The sequence below is a fragment of the Rhinatrema bivittatum genome, chromosome 4 (genome assembly GCF_901001135.1).
Source record: "Rhinatrema bivittatum chromosome 4, aRhiBiv1.1, whole genome shotgun sequence".
Lineage (NCBI taxonomy): Eukaryota > Metazoa > Chordata > Amphibia > Gymnophiona > Rhinatrematidae > Rhinatrema > Rhinatrema bivittatum.
The window spans coordinates 222,134,019-222,149,715 of NC_042618.1; the positions used below are offsets into that span (position 1 = coordinate 222,134,019).

At 43.7% G+C, this 15,697-nt stretch overlaps 1 protein-coding gene across 1 annotated transcript in view; it reads left to right on the forward strand.

The window, feature by feature from the left end:
* Positions 1 to 15,697, forward strand: part of LOC115089385 (cystine/glutamate transporter-like) — a 103,003-nt gene that overhangs the window by 54,951 nt on the left and 32,355 nt on the right. The window contains exons 8-10 of the mRNA XM_029597478.1: positions 3,372 to 3,495; positions 8,426 to 8,529; positions 12,266 to 12,362. Coding sequence (XP_029453338.1) covers positions 3,372 to 3,495; positions 8,426 to 8,529; positions 12,266 to 12,362 — 325 coding nt within the window. The remainder of the gene's footprint in view (positions 1 to 3,371; positions 3,496 to 8,425; positions 8,530 to 12,265; positions 12,363 to 15,697) is intronic.

Sequence of the window (15,697 nt, forward strand, 5' to 3'; positions counted from 1 at the left end):
TACCCTTCTTACACCCAAATATTCAAGAATAGGGTTGTTCTCAGAACTCATCCAAAGTTCAGTTAAGTAATCCTTCGGAAAATTGTCGTGGAGAGTGTAGTGAGTCCCTCCCCATTTTGTTTAGTTAAAGCATAGGTAACACATTGAAGAAAGAAGATCTAAAAATCACCGATCCAGTAGCTGAATTGATTGCAGGACCTGAAGGGAACCAAAATACTAGATCAAAATACAGGAATCAATTACAAAGAAACCAAGCTATAGACTTTGAGTAAGTATACTTGCATCACAGCCTACAGTCTAAGTAGACCAATTCACAGGAAAGACACAGGCTCAAAGAGTGTACACCTACATAAAGAAAGAGACAGCCACAAGAGAACTCCAAGTAGAAAAGATTTAATAAAGGAAAACACGAATAACAAGACACAGCTACAGTCTTAAAGTAAAAAATACTTACCTTTTTGCTACAGCTTGGCAACAGGAAAGGGATATCTGCAAAAGGACAGTGAATACAAAGCATTCCATTCTTGAACCTACTGTTCATATTTTGGGATAATACTTAACATTTTAATGTACTTACAGAATACTTATCTGACAGTTTTATTCTTGAACAGTCATTCTTGATTGAAGGACCATGGACATACTGCCATCTCAGGAATAGTTGCATCTTTAGTGCATATAAAAACATCTTGTATATACAAGGTATTTTCAGTATTGTTATCAACATTGTTTATGGTTCTTTGCATTTTATTGCTGTTCTTGCTAATAAATCTTGTTTACTATACAGCAGAAGAAATCCAGACATTCAGTACTCCTCCTCCCTTTTCCCTCTTTTACCCCATACTCTCCCTCCCTACCTGTGGGAGATGATATTGGGTGGAGTCCAGTCCCCTCACTTGCAGCACCCAATTGGAGAAAGGGCTTCTGACACTGTCCCCTGCCAGCTCCAGCATAAGTCTCTGCCTTATATACCCTCGGCCTATATACAGACACCATAGCAGAAGAAACTTGCCCAGGCAGGGTGGTTTACAAAAAGAGTACTAGTCTAATGCAATCCTGTGCTCAGGAGTCCCCTATTGCAGGGGTGGGCAAACTATGGACTGCAGGCCAAATCTGGCCCATTGCTAAATTTTATCCAGCTCACCTATAGATAACAAATGCATTATAAGCAGCCTGCTCTGTGTGGGAGGTAAGAACAGGGCCTGTCCTGCACCGTGGTGCCGTGGAGTGACGTGCTGGTGAGGTTCCCAAATCCCGCCAGTAAGAAGAGGAGCGGCACAGTGGAGAGACATGCCATGATACTGCAAGCAGGAAGGGTGAGTCACATAATTTGGGGGGGGGGGGGGGTGTCAAAGGGGCTGAGGAAGGGAAGGGGGGTAAGGGTGGGAGTTATTGAGGGGAGAGAAGGGAAGGGAGTGAAAGGGGAAGGGAGAGATAAGGTAAGGGAGTGAAAGGGAGGAAAGAGAGTGACTGACAAGGAAGGGAGGGATTGGGGAGGGAAGGAGTCTTCACTGAGAGGGAAGGGAGGGAGCCTGACAGAGGGAAGGAAGGAAGCCTGACTTTGAGGGAAGAGGGTAAGAATGAGGGAAGGTAATTAAAGGGTGGGTGAGTGACAGAGGGGGAGGGAAGGAAAGGGTGAATGACACAAAGAGAAGGGAGTGAGGGTGAGTGGGAATTGATTGTAAGGGTGAGTGACTGACTGAGAGTGGAGGGAAAGGGATGAACGAATGAAAGGTGAGTGAGAGGGATGGGGAAGGGGAAGGGAGAGTACTGAGAAGAGAGGGTAGAAGGGTAGATGAATGTGAGTGTGTATATGAAAAAGAGGAGAAAGTTTGTGTGTTCCCCCACCTCCCCTCCACTAATCCACTTCAATCACAGGGTGACTGGAAATCAAAAGTTCCTAGGTATGGAGAGGTGGGAATTTTATTCTTATTGGTTTTAATTATTGGATGTTTGATATATCTGTTGTTTTGAAATATTTAATAGATTTTTGAAAAATGTTTAACTTTGTTTACCCTTATTCCTTTTAATTATTATATGTTCTACTCCTCATCTGTTTTGAAATATTTTTATTAATATATCATGACTGATTTTATATTTCTTGATTTTGTTTTATGAGGAATTGTGATATTTCTATTTATGTATTATTGCACTGACTTGTAGTGGTTTCCAGTTTAGTTTTTTTGTCTGCATCTTTCTGTTTTATACTTTATGGCCTTATTCTTATTTGGTGAGAGTCTATGTTCTGCATTTGTGACAGAAATGAGGTAGTCTGCTAGCCGGGAAAACGCCTTGTAGGTTGAAGGTCTTGCTGATTTTGTTAGCGGCTGGGATCCATGGTTGAAGGGGCTCCTTGGGTGCTAAAATGATGGTGCTTAAGCCTGCTGGATTCTGAAATGCCTGCAGCAAGTGTTGGGAGTTTGGTTTTCATGTTGAGGTGGTCCAAGGGGAAACCCCTCTCCCCCCCCCCCCCCCAGCCCTCATTGTGGTTGATAACTTCTAATATGACCCCAGCACAAAAAGGTTTGCCCACCCCTTCCCTATTGTGTGGCTGAATTGTTGTGCTTGTCCATGGAGAAAAGCAAAGTTGCTTACTTTGTTACAAGTGTTCTCCATGGACACACACACAAACCCTCTTGCCTGCCTGGGATTGTTATCTCAGCTTTGCACATAGACTAAGGAAGAGGTGTGAGTGTGTGGTGGCACTAGTGTGAGAAGTCCCACACTTGCTCAGAAGGCATTTTAATAAAACTTCTGAGCTGGGAGAAAGACAAGGTCTGTTTCCAGGGTCGGATTTTGAGGTGGCCAAGCTGGGGTGCCATGAAGTGAGGTGCACTGCCAGTAGTACCCATCTCCCAGTGGTGTGATTGCAGCAGATTCCATCCTGTTGCAACCAAAGAGAGGTCCAGTGGCTACAGCGAATCCCATCCCACTGTGGCAATGGTGGATGCCATCCCACTGCAACTGAAGAGAAGCCTGGGGGTGCTGCCTTTCGCCCAGGGTGCCATTTGCCCTAGAGCCGGCCCTGCCCGACTAGGCGCCATTGGATGATTTCACCCATGTTGTGTGGCTGTGTGTTTGCTGTCCATGGAGGATACCCGTTACAGGTAAGCAACTTCACTTTCTCATTCTGTCCCAGAACACCCCTGAAACACCCGAATAAGTGCTGGAGATATTGAGTAGTCAGCATTTAGCTGGATAACTCAAGTTGTCTGGTTAAATGCCTTTGAATATTGGCCTCATAATGGTTAGTAAAGTTAATGATGTTGTAAAGAAGAATGGTTAGAACAAGTAATTCTAATTATATAGCTACTTATAAAAAAGCAGACACCTTTAGGGAAAAATAGATCATCGTTATTATTTGTTTTTTATAGAAATATCCCATTGGCTGTAATTATATCTGTGGTGACCGTTATCATAGGGTACCTTCTCACCAACGTTTCCTACTATACTGTTCTGACAACAGAGAGTGTTCTGGCCTCGGAAGCTGTAGCTGTGGTGAGTTGTAAATATTTGTTTTCATGTATTAGATACAACATAGTGGTAAAATTAAACAGATTAAAACTGATGTAGATCTCAAAAGACATTAGAGGCTCATGTACTATTGGGTTTAGAAAGCTCTAAAATAGATGTGGAATTAAAAATGGAATAGGTAATCTTGATATTGATTTTAATTACATTTGTCCCACAATTTCATGACCTATGAATGCTGTTAATTCACGTGTAATATGTGTGTTTGAATGGTTTACACTAGTAATTGTAATATATGGTCCTGGCTTTTTGTTTGATGGGAGACAGACACAGGAATCTGTGTCCATTGAGGGATAGAGGGTGGAGAGAGAGCTCCATTTAATATAAAAATAAGCCACAGTCCACTTTATTTTATTTTTTTTTACTTAGAATTAGAAAGTGACTACATTTTTACAATAAGATGTATAGTTTCTCTGTTACTCTAAATTAGTGCCAATACATAGCTTGTATAGTCAATTATCCCTTTTTGTTCCCCTTAATAGTATAGAGCTATTGCTTTCACAGACTTCTCAGTTTACAAGGGTTTCATTCTGAGGTTAAAGCAAAGCCCAGTCAGGACTCGCCCAATCAGATGCGTGCTGCTATCTGGCTACTTATCTAGTTCTCTGGGGCTGTTATTACTTTTCCCAGTCTACAACACTATTGATAGTTTCTTTAGGTCAAAGCACAAACATGTTTTTGCTTACATGGCCCCTACAGGGCTCCAATTCCCAGAAATTCTGCAGATGATGGGGACTGAATTAGTAGAAACAACGAATTATGAAATGGAATAAAAAAAAAAATTTCAAGCTAGAGTAAGAAGTTTAAAGCTTAAGTGCACATTCTTCCTGATTCCTCTGGCATAGTGATGAGGCCAGGGAGCTACTCTTCTCCCAGCTCTCAACCAACTTAGATAGAAACATGATGGCCCATCCAGTCTGCTCATCCCCTATACTGTTTTTGTATCTGAAATCAAGAAAGCATGGAATCCACTGGGAGGCTGCTCCATGCACCCACTATCCTCTCTATAAAGAAATATTTCCTAAGATTACTCCCAAGTCTACCCCCTTTCACCCTCATCCCATGACCCCCCCATTCTAGAGCCTCCTTTATGTTGAAAGAAGCCCTCCTCCTGTGCATAGAAACCTTTGAAATATTTAAATGTCTCCATCATCTCTCCTCTATCTTGCCTTTCCTCTAGGGCAGCGATTCTCGATTGGTGTGTCACCAGGTGTGTCGTGCACTTTACGGTCCCACTGACCCGGCTACTCTCTGCTCCTTCTCCTCCACCCCAGCGAAAGGCATTCTTCCACTGCTGCGTTGTCGCCTGGGCTATTAGTACATCCGGGAACGGTAGCAGCATTAGAAGCTGCAGCATGGCCTTTTCTTCTTCCCGTTCCTGGCTCAGAAGAGGAAGTGTCATACAGTGGGGTGTGCGGGAAGAAGAAAGGGCGATGCTGCATTAAAAAATAGCAGCAGCAGCTTCGGCCTGGAGCAGCAGCCGACAATCACAATAGGAGCAGTGGGGGTTCAATGCAAAATGATCAGCCAGCGATCAACAAGAGGAGGCAGAGCTGCTTTAGCCCCAGTGACCAATGGTATTCTTCAATCTTGGGTTGTGAGGGCTGGAAGATGCTGCTGCTACAGCTGCCATTGGTGCTGGGGGGGAGGGGGATTGAGAGAACAAGCCAGAGTGGGTGTGAGAGAGAGAAACATGTATGTGATTGATTGCATATGTGCGAGATAGAACATGTATGTGATTGAGTGCATGTGTGTAAGAGATTGAGAGCACTGGTCAGATAGGTGACTGGTATGACAGAGAGTGAGGTGACAGAGTGAGAGACTGGTCAGGGAGGTGACTGGTGTGTGTGTATGAGAGACTGGTCAGGAGGTAACTGGTATGTGAGAAAGAGACTGGTCAGGGAGGTTACTGGTATGTGAGTGAGAGAGAATGGTAAGGGAGGTGATTGTTATGTATGTGTATGTGAGAGAGATTGGTCAGGGAGGTGATTGTTGTGAGTGTGTGTGTGTGTGAGAGATTGGTCAGGAGTTGATTGTTGTGAGTGTGTGTGTGTGTGAGAGAGATTGGTCAGGGAGTTGATTGTTGTGAGTGTGCGTGAGAGATTGGTCAGGGAGGTGATTGTTGTGTGTGCGAGAGAGAGAGATTGGCCAGGGAGGTGACTTGCGTATTATGAGAGAGTGAGACTGGTCAGGGAGGTGACCGGAATGAGAAAGAGACTGGTCAGGGAGGTGACTGGTGTGTGTGTGAGAGAGAGACTGGTCAGGGAGGGGACCGTTGTATGTGAGAGAATGAGATTGGTCAGGAAGGTGACAGGTGTGTGAGAGACAGAGATTGGTCATAGGGTCTAACTGGTGTGTGTGTGTGTGAGAGAGAAAGAGAGAGAGACTGGTTGTGGACTCTAAGAAAGAACACCATGAGGACAGAGTTTCAGCAGCCACTGCTGCTTCTGGTGTGTGCTATTAGTCTGCAGGGGAAAGGGGTAGGAGAGTTGCTGGAGAGGGTAAATAAAGGTGGCTTTTTAAGTTTATTTTTCTTGATTGATTGCCATTTTATTTATTGGGTATTATGTGATGTGTCTGCTGTTTTCAAAATATTTTATTGATGTTTGGATAATTTTTAATAATTTATGAGTTTTTAATTATTGGATGTATAATTAGAAATGTGCAGATAAAAACTGAACTGGAACCATCAAGAAGCCATGCTCTGTATCTAGTGCAACAATGGAAAAACAAAAACATTAACTTTATGGCCACTTTATTCTGTTTTTTGGTGAGGGTCTGTTTATATTCTGCATGTGGACCAAAGTAAGGGTATTCAGCAAGCTTGTAGTCTCTGTGTTAGGGGGTCTATAACAACTTGGCCTGTTCTTTTTTCCTAATAGGAGGTGTATTACGACCTGGTATAATTTTTGTAGTGTTGCCTTTTCATAGGCAGGGTTATTACTGTTTGTGTGTGCTCCATAATACTGGTGTAACTTTGTGCAAATTAGTTTGTGTGCATTATTGCAGATCCTGGGAGTATGTTAGGTGCTAAATTTCAGTTTCCATTTCTCCAGTTTTACACAGCATGCAGAGTGGCTTTTCCCATTCTGATTTCTGTCTTCATATTTGTAATTTGTGGTCTTTCTGTATTTGGTGAAGGTTGGTTGTGTGTGTGTGAGCAGGGCTATTGTGCTTAGTAGTAGAGGGAGTTAGTGTTGCTATTATTGAGATGGCACTGGAACCTAACATCTTTTTTCTATGGTGAGTTGTACGGGAAATGTCCTAGTTCAATCCTGGGGGTCGGGGGTGTTCCTGTGGATGCAGAGTACATGTTTACATTTATCCCCATGATAGTCATGTGTTCAGTGTGTCACGCATGTGAGAACCATTTGTCAGGTGTGTCCCGACAGAAAAAAGGTTCAGAACCACTGATGAGTGGTGAGAGAGAACAGCTTGGATTTGTGGGCGGGGAAATCCCGGGAGATAAGGAGAGAGAAGAGGAGGAAGAGGAATGAGAAAAGGAGAGAGCATCAAGAAAAGAACAGAAAGATTGAAGGAAAAGAAAGTATTAAAATATCCACTCTGAAGGAAAGAGACAGAAGAAAGAAAGAAGATACCAGAGAGAGAAGGAAAAGCAAAAATAGGAATATAGAGAAGATCAGTGAATGAAAAAAAAAAGAGACACACTGAGCAAGAAAATCAAGCAGAGACTCCAAAGAATGGAAACGTATTGCAGTATAGTGAATTCTAATAATGCATCAGTATAAAATATCCTGGGACATGGTTCAAAATCCCTGACTTGGACATGTCTCTCACATGAGAATAGTTGGATTTTGTTGGCTAATTTGAACTTCTTCTGGTATGTAATTAATCCTCTTGTATGCAGGACATACCCACCAACATGGATGCTTTTGTATTGGGCTCAGAAATATTCTGTGGTAACAGAACTTGAAGAATGTGCTTTTAGTCATAACTTGAGAGGATTAGTATAATTTTCCATGGAGACAGACCATTGGAATTGCCCTCTCCCATCAAAATGAAGTGCTCATGTTATAAAATCCAGGGTCGGCGCTCGCAAGGGGGTGCACAATTGTGTAACTTGCACGTGCCGAGCCGCGCAGGCTTCCTCCATTCCCTCCCGCCCCCCCCTCCCCAACTTCCCCTCCCTTCCGTTATCTAACCCACCCCCCGGCCCTACCTAAATCCCCCCTTACCTTATTTGATGGATGTAACTTTCGCGCGCGCCGGCCAGCTGCCGGCGCGTGAACCTCTAGCACAGCCACTGTGCCGGAGGACTTGGGAACGCCCTGGCCCCACCCCCGATCCGCCCATTTTCGAAAGCCCCGGGACATATGCACGGCCCGGGGCTTGTGCGCCCCGCCGAGCCTATGCAAAATAGGCTCAGCACGCACAGGGTTTTTGTTTTTTTTTAAGGGTTACGCGCTTAACCCTTTGAAAATCTACCCCAAAGTTTGTTGTGCCACAAGGACTGAGCAAACTTGAAAGTGTGCAACGAGATAAAAAAGGCTGAGAAGCACTGTTCTAGAGAACTTCTGTGGATTTTATTTACACAAAAAGTAATGAATCGCTGCTGGCTGTGGAAACCACAAATCTTGTGGTCATCAGGATCCTAAATTTAAGACTTACATCGCCTCCATACAAAAAGAGTTTTAGTTTACCTGAAAATGTTTAAAAAAAAAAAAAAAAAAGCAAGATATATCTACTACTGTATGTTTATGTGATGAAAACCATGAGCTTGAATGCTTTTGTGGGATTTAATCATAAGGTTATGAAAAGCTTCAGTGTAGATTTATTAAAAGAGGATTGAAGAGATGGAGGCATGAGAAAATTCAGTTCTCTATAACACATTTATAAAATCAAGCTGACGGAAGCTTTCCCATGTTTCTCTCTCTAGAGTTTTGCTGAACAAGCCTTCAAAGGACTAGCCTCAGTCCTTCCTGTCTTGGTGGCCTTGTCTTGCCTTGGGACTTTAAATAGTGGAAGCTTTGGTGCGTCCAGGTAAGGGTAATGCAGTCACATTTCAGCAATCCAAACTACTCACCATGCTTGATTCGTTTTTCTTTTTCCTCTTTTTTTTTTTTTTAATAACTGAAGAATGTAGCTCTGGGATGTGCAGACAAAAAGTTTATGTTCATAAGTCCATAAGTCGAAAGGGGGGGGGTCAATTTCGGCCAATATGGACATATACAGAATTCCATAAGTTGAGGCTATGTCCAAACGTGCACCGGTTCCCTAAATAAAAATTTAAACCCCTCACCCTCCTTAATCCCCCCCCAAGACTTACCAAAACTCCCTGGTGGTCCAGCGGGGAGTCAGGACGCCATTTCTGTATTCCTTTGCGAGGAGCACGTGATGTCGGCGTCACGTCGGAGTGACGCGGACGTCACGTGATTCCCCACGTGTTCGCTCCGGGACCCTCATTGGACCCAAAAGGAACTTTTGGCCAGCTTGGGGGGGTCAGGAGGCCCCCCCAAGCTGGCCAAAAGTTCCGGCTCGCATGTGCCTGACCATGACCTTCTTAAAGGGCTGGTGGTGGGAACAGACCAGTGGTGACCTTGGATAATATCACTGCTCGGGGATTATTTAAGGCCTCTGCTGCAATAGATGCTTGCCTTGGGAATAGGTCAACTCCATTTGGGTAGTGCATTGCCTATGCGCTCCTGATTCCTGGTCCCTGATTCCACTGTGTGTTGCTCCTGAATTCTGGTGTCCTGTTCCTGGTTCCTTGGCAGTCTGGTTTGTGTTCTGAGTTCTTGTCTTCATGGTCAGACTCCCCTTTGTCTGTCTCCAGCGTCTCATCTTGCTCCTGTGGCCCCCTCGTCCTTCTTCCTCTTCGTTCCTTGTCTCATTGAATTGGACTTCTGGCTTTGACCTCGGATCAGACTTCTGGCTTGACCTTGGATTGGACTTTGACACTGCTTGACCTCCACCTGCCACTGACCACTGCTTATTTACTGTACCTACTGAACTCTGCCTGCCCCAACCACTGCCTGAACCACAACACCATGTGAACTCCGCCTGCCACTGACCACAGCCTGATCCTTACCTTGCTTTGTCTTCCGCCTGCCTTGACCACTGCTTGTTCTGACTCTATTGTCTTCTCTGTTCTGGCCTGCAAATTATTCTTCGCCATGGATCTTCACCTCCACAGAGGCCCACATCTAAGTCTAGCTGGCCCCAGCACCCAAGAGCTCAACCTAAGGGGAATAAGGACTAGTATTGGTGAAGCTCCAGTTGGGCCTCTGATTCAGCCAGCTCTGCCTGCCTATAGTGGGGATCTGTAGGGCTCCTTCTTGCAGGTTAAGCCAACTCCAACCTTGGTCCAAGGGTCCATTCCTACAACAATTTTAATGCTCAGACTACAACTATTTGTGCTAATAGCTTTCCAACTTTTATCCCTTACTGTCTGATTCACTAAGGCTTTTCTCCCATTCTGTGTCTATGGGAAAATACCTTGATGAATCAAGCCCTTAGTTTGCTGCTCTTCCTGGACACAATTCTGCCCTATTGAGTTGAATTTAGTTAATTTCTCCTTTCACTTCTTCTCTTTGTCAGGGGTGACATTCCAGCTTCTTTCTGTCACCCCATCCTCTAATTTAAATGTCTGATGACATTTGATTGGAATTTCTCACTTAGGATCCTTTTTCCTGCCACAGACAACTGTAAGCCATCTTTACCATACAGGCTTTTATCATTTCAAATGTGGACTTAACTGCCAATATATCCAAAACCTTCTTCCTTACACCAGGTTATGAGCCATGCATTGAAATTATTTATATGGCTTAGGCTTTCCTTCCCCTTTCCATGAACAGGTAACACTTCTGAAAAGGAAATAGTTATTGCTATGTGCCCATTCTACTTCCCCAGTGTGGAAATCACTCTCTTTTGCCTCATGAGAGGCTTCTAAGAAAACTAAAAAGTCATAGGATAGGAGGCGATGTCCTTTCGTGGATTACAAACTGGTTAAAAGACAGGAATCAGAGAGTAGGATTAAACGGTCAGTTTTCTCAGTGGAAAAGGGTAAACAGTGGAGTGCCTCAGGGATCTGTACTCGGACCAGTGCTTTTCAATATATTTATAAATGATCTGGAAAGGAATACGACGAGTGAGGTTATCAAATTTGCGGATGATACAAAATTATTCAGAGTAGTTAAATCACAAGTGGATTGTGATACATTACAGGAGGACCTTGCAAGACTGGAAGATTGGGCATCCGAATGGCAGATGAAATTTAATGTGGACAAGTGCAAGGTGTTGCATATAGGGAAAAATAACCCCTGCTGTAGTTACACGAAGTTAGGTTCCATATTAGGAGCTACCACCCAGGAAAAAGATCTAGGTATTATAGTGGATAATACTTTAAAATTGTCGGCTCAATGTGCTGCAGCAGTCAAAAAAGCAAACAATGTTAGGAATTATTAGGAAGGGAATAGTTAACAAAATAGAAAATGTCATAATGCCTCTATATCGCTCCATGGTGAGACCGCACCTTGAATTCTGTGTACAATTCTGGTCGCCGCATCTCAAAAAAGATATAGTTGCGATGGAGACGGTACAGAGAAGGACAACCAAAATGATAAAGGAGATGGAACAGCTCCCCTATGAAGAAAGGCTGCAGAGGTTAGGGCTGTTGAGCTTGGAGAAGAGATGACTGAGGGGGGGATATGATAGAGGTCTTTAAGATCATGAGAGGTCTTGAATGAGTAGATGTGAATTGGTAGTTTACACTTTCGAATAATAGAAGGACTAGGGGACATTCCATGAAGTTAGCAAGTAGCACATTTAAGGCTAATCAGAGAAAATACTTTTTCACTCAACGCACAATAAAGCTCTGGAATTTGTTGTCAAAGGATGTGGTTAGTGCAGTTAGTGTAGCTGGGCTCAAAAAAGGTTTGGATAAGTTCTTGGAGGAGAAGTCCATTAACTGCTATTAATCAAGTTTACTTACGGAATAGCCACTGCTATTAATTGCATCAGTAGAATGGGATCTTCTTAGTGTTTGGGTAATTGCCAGGTTCTTGTGGCCTGGTTTGGCCTCTGTTGGAAACAGGATGCTGGGCTTGATGGACCCTTGGTCTGACCCAGCATGGCAAGTTGTTATGTTCTTATGAATGCTGTTTCTAGCATGTCATTGGTCTCCCAAATGGATGAGAATATCTATTTTAGAGTCCTTCCTTTTTTTAATTGTATTGATTATCTTGTTTGCATTTCTACCAGCTTAGAATCCTGGAAAGCATTTAACTATGGTATTCCTTTCAATATAAATTCCCAGAGTAATGCCTCTGATGACCAAGTCTTCTAGCTAAAAGTTTTCTGTTATGACTTTTGACATAATCAAAAAACTATGCAGGTAATTTGCTTTGATTATTGCCTAAGGAAAAAGTACTTGCAGAAATCTGTTTCTGTTTCTTTTTGACAAAAATCAATGGGTAAAGTTTTGAAAATCAAAAATTCCGTACTTTCGTTCCTCCCACAACCTAACCCCAGCCTTATGTACCTCTAATCTATGCAGATAAAATTGCACATGGTTCTCAATACACCTAATTTTATCCTCGCTGAGGATGGGCAATATTCAAAAAGTCAATTTTCCTTGGATAAAATGCTGTTTACCCAAATGGCTTTGAATATTGACCACTTAGTGAATCGAGCCCTAAGTCTTTGTGGGTTTTCCGGTATTTTTCAGTCTTGCTTTCCTTTTAGATTGAAATTAATACTTCTTTTTGTTTTTTGACAGGACTCTGTTTGTGGCCTCAAGGGAGGGATATTGGCCTAAGATCTTCTCTATGATCAATATCCAGAGGAACACTCCTCTCCCAGCTGTCTTACTCTATGTAAGAAATCATTTACTCTGAGTTCCATAATTCTGAATTTATTTTAAATTTAGATCTATATGTATGATACTTCCAGGGTTGGAGGTGTTTTTTTTCAGCATCATTTCATCCTTAGGTATTTACTAACAGTGAAACCGTACATAAATATAAACATGACATAACCAATCAGCTGTCATGAAAATCAGCATTCTCACTCGATAAATCAAACACCCAATAATACGTAAGTGGTGACTTTAAAAAAAAATTCTGAGTGAATTGTATATTAAATTAAAGAAGAGTGCCATTCAATTTCTTCATATAAACCAATAGGTTGGCCAGTATCCAAACTGAATATTCAGAAATGTTCATGAAAATTGAGTCCGGCTATGTTGTCAAACCCCCCCCCCCCCCACAATGGGGAGAAAGGCGGGGAGGGCTTCCTCGATAATAGTCCACTTCCATTTTTGAAAAGAATGGTTAGAGTTGATACCGTGCGATAGCATCTGACCTGGAAATTCTTGGGTCCTCTTGGTATGTCCTATACTGTGATTTGTCCCTGCCAAGAGGCCAATGAATGGTGTGCTGTGCTTCCTTGTTAGTAAATACCTGTGGGTGAAAAGGTACTGAAAGAACACTTCCAGCCCTAGAAGCTATTTCAGATCCCCCTCAATGCAGTTTTCAATAAAACCCAGTTCCATGTGTGTTGAGAGACAATAAAATGAGCTAAGCTTTATCTAACATGCACATGCTACATTTATTGATTTGGACTGATCATTGTACTAAAGAACCATTCTATTCATAAAGCAGAGTGAGGCTCTCTTTATGACTGTCTCTATTGCTTAAATTGGGCTATATGTTTGTTAAATTATTAGAGATATTTATGGGATACATTTCTACTGGATGTTTTGTGGAGATTTTCTCCTCCCCTTTTTGTTCAAATACTTTTTCCAACCAAAATTATGCACATAGTTTTGATATTCAAAAGTCATTTAGACAGATAACTTTTCATTATCCGTCTAAATGGCTAACCGTTGATATTAAAAGAGTTATGCTAGAATCTAGATGCATAAGTCGAGGGCTTTCTGAGGGTGGATGGGAGTTGTTTTGGGGAGGAACAGAGTTAGCTGCATAAATTATGAAGATAACGTCAATATTCTGAGTTAGCCACCTAACTTATAGGGTCATTCATCAAAATGTGTTATGGCGTTAATGCCATAACGCAAGCGATAGTAATGATATCGCTTTGCATAAATGCAAATTTTTCATAGGGGCGGGACTGGAGAGGGAATGGGATGGGATTAATGAAAATGAAGGGTATTTTTGTACTGTGCGATGGGGGGAGAGAGAGAGCGAGAACCTCTTTTGATGGGCTCTATACCAGGGTACTATCAAGCTAGGGCGAGAGAACACTGTAGAAATCTCAACTTTGTGAGACTTTACTCACTCCAAATGACATCAAATCTTCACTGAAGTGTACTGTGCTGTTCGTACGTCTCACTCTGCATGTAAAACCATCCCCAAAACCCTAAACCACCACCAAAACCTCACCTCAAGTTATTAGTTGGCCCTCCTATAGTGATATAAATAGTTGACTGCTATGAAGGCCATATAAAGAGGTTCTCTCTCTCTCCCTCCCTTTCCTTGATAGCCGGGCATATACAGCTGTGCCGCTAAATATCCCTATTAAGTTAGCCAGATAAATATGGGGGTCATTTATTAAAGTGCTATATGGCGTTTTCGCATGCGTTAAGGCATTTTCGCATGCAAAAACGCCTTTAACGCATGTGAAAATGCCGTTAATACAAGCAAAAGCACCATAACATTTGGTGCCTCAGGCCACTCTTTAGAGCTCCCCAATGAGCTCTCTGGTAACTCAGTCTTTTGCTTTGCTGTGTCTTCTCTGCTTCCCCAGTGATCTCTTCAGTGTGTTGCCACAACTTGCCCACCACGTGGGACATCTCTGCTAGCATCTTATCTATCTCATCCAGCAACTGTAGGTACTCTTTATCCAGCCGCTCTAGGGGGTAGATTTTCAGACCACGCGAATAGGCGTACTTTTGCTGGCGCATCAGGCGCCAGCAAAAGTACGCGGGATTTTAGTAGATACGCGTGGAGCCGCGCGTATCCGCTAAAATCCGGGATCGGCGCGCGCAAGGCTATGGATTCTGTATAGCCGGCGCGCACCGAGCCGCGCAGCCTACCTCCATTCCCTCCGAGGCCGCTCCGAAATCGGAGCGGCCTCGGAGGGAACTTTCTTTTGCCCTCCCCTCACCTTCCCCTCCCTTCCCCTACCTAACCCACCCGCCCGGCCCTGTCTAAACCCCATCCTTACCTTTGTCGGGGGATTTACGCCTCCCTCTGGGAGGCGTAAATCCCAGCGGGCCGCTAGCGCACCGGGACGCGACCTGGGGGCGGGTCCGGAGGGCGCGGCCATGCCCCCGGACCGCCCCGGGCCGTAACCACGCCCCCGGACCCACCCCCGAAACGCTCCCGACACGCCCCCAAAACGGCGCTGCGCTCAGTCCCGCCCCGGACACGCCCTGACATGCCCCCGACACGCCCCCCTCCGAAAACCCCGGGACTTACGCGAGTCCCGGGGCTCTGCGCGCGCCGGTAGGCCTATGTAAAATAGGCTCACCGGCGAGCAGGGCTCTTAAAATCCGCCCCTAGGCATTTACTTCTCTGCCTGTCCTGGACTCATGGGGGTGGGTTCTGTGGCTCCACTACCATAGCTTGCTTCTCTAGCTTCCATACTTCCAGCCTGAGGTTCTTTCTTCCCTCCTGTTCTCTAGAGGTGAGAAGTCCAACCGCACAAAAGTACATGGCTTTCTACTTCTTCCAAGTACTCTGATTTCTCTTCCGCCACCTAGCTGCACTCCTTGATTCTGAAGGGCCCTTCTCTATTCAAACACACACACACAGCCAACTCTGGCAGCTTTACTTGTAGGACCATAACCCGTTCAAAAACCAACTCAGTGCACAACTGCTTCTCTCTGTCTTTTATTTTTCAAAGGTAAAAAAAAAAAGGAAAAATAAACTCCTGCTTTTCCAGCTTTAACTTATTCACTTTTCTTCTATCTCTATCTCAGGCAAAGCTACTCTCTTTAGCTTGTTTAATTCCTGACACTTTTATGGCTGGCCCTACAGCCAGGCTCATTAAACCAATTCCCTCTCTATACTGAAAACTTTTGAACTGTTTGGATTTTGTGTGTTCCCGGAGCCACATTCTTTTACATTCCTCAGTGCTCTGTACTCTAATGTTTATCGTGACAGGTCCTCTTCACAGGTTTCTGTGTCCCAATAGAAAAAATTTTCAACTGCTTTACTTCTGTGTGCTCCCTGAGCCACACCCTTCT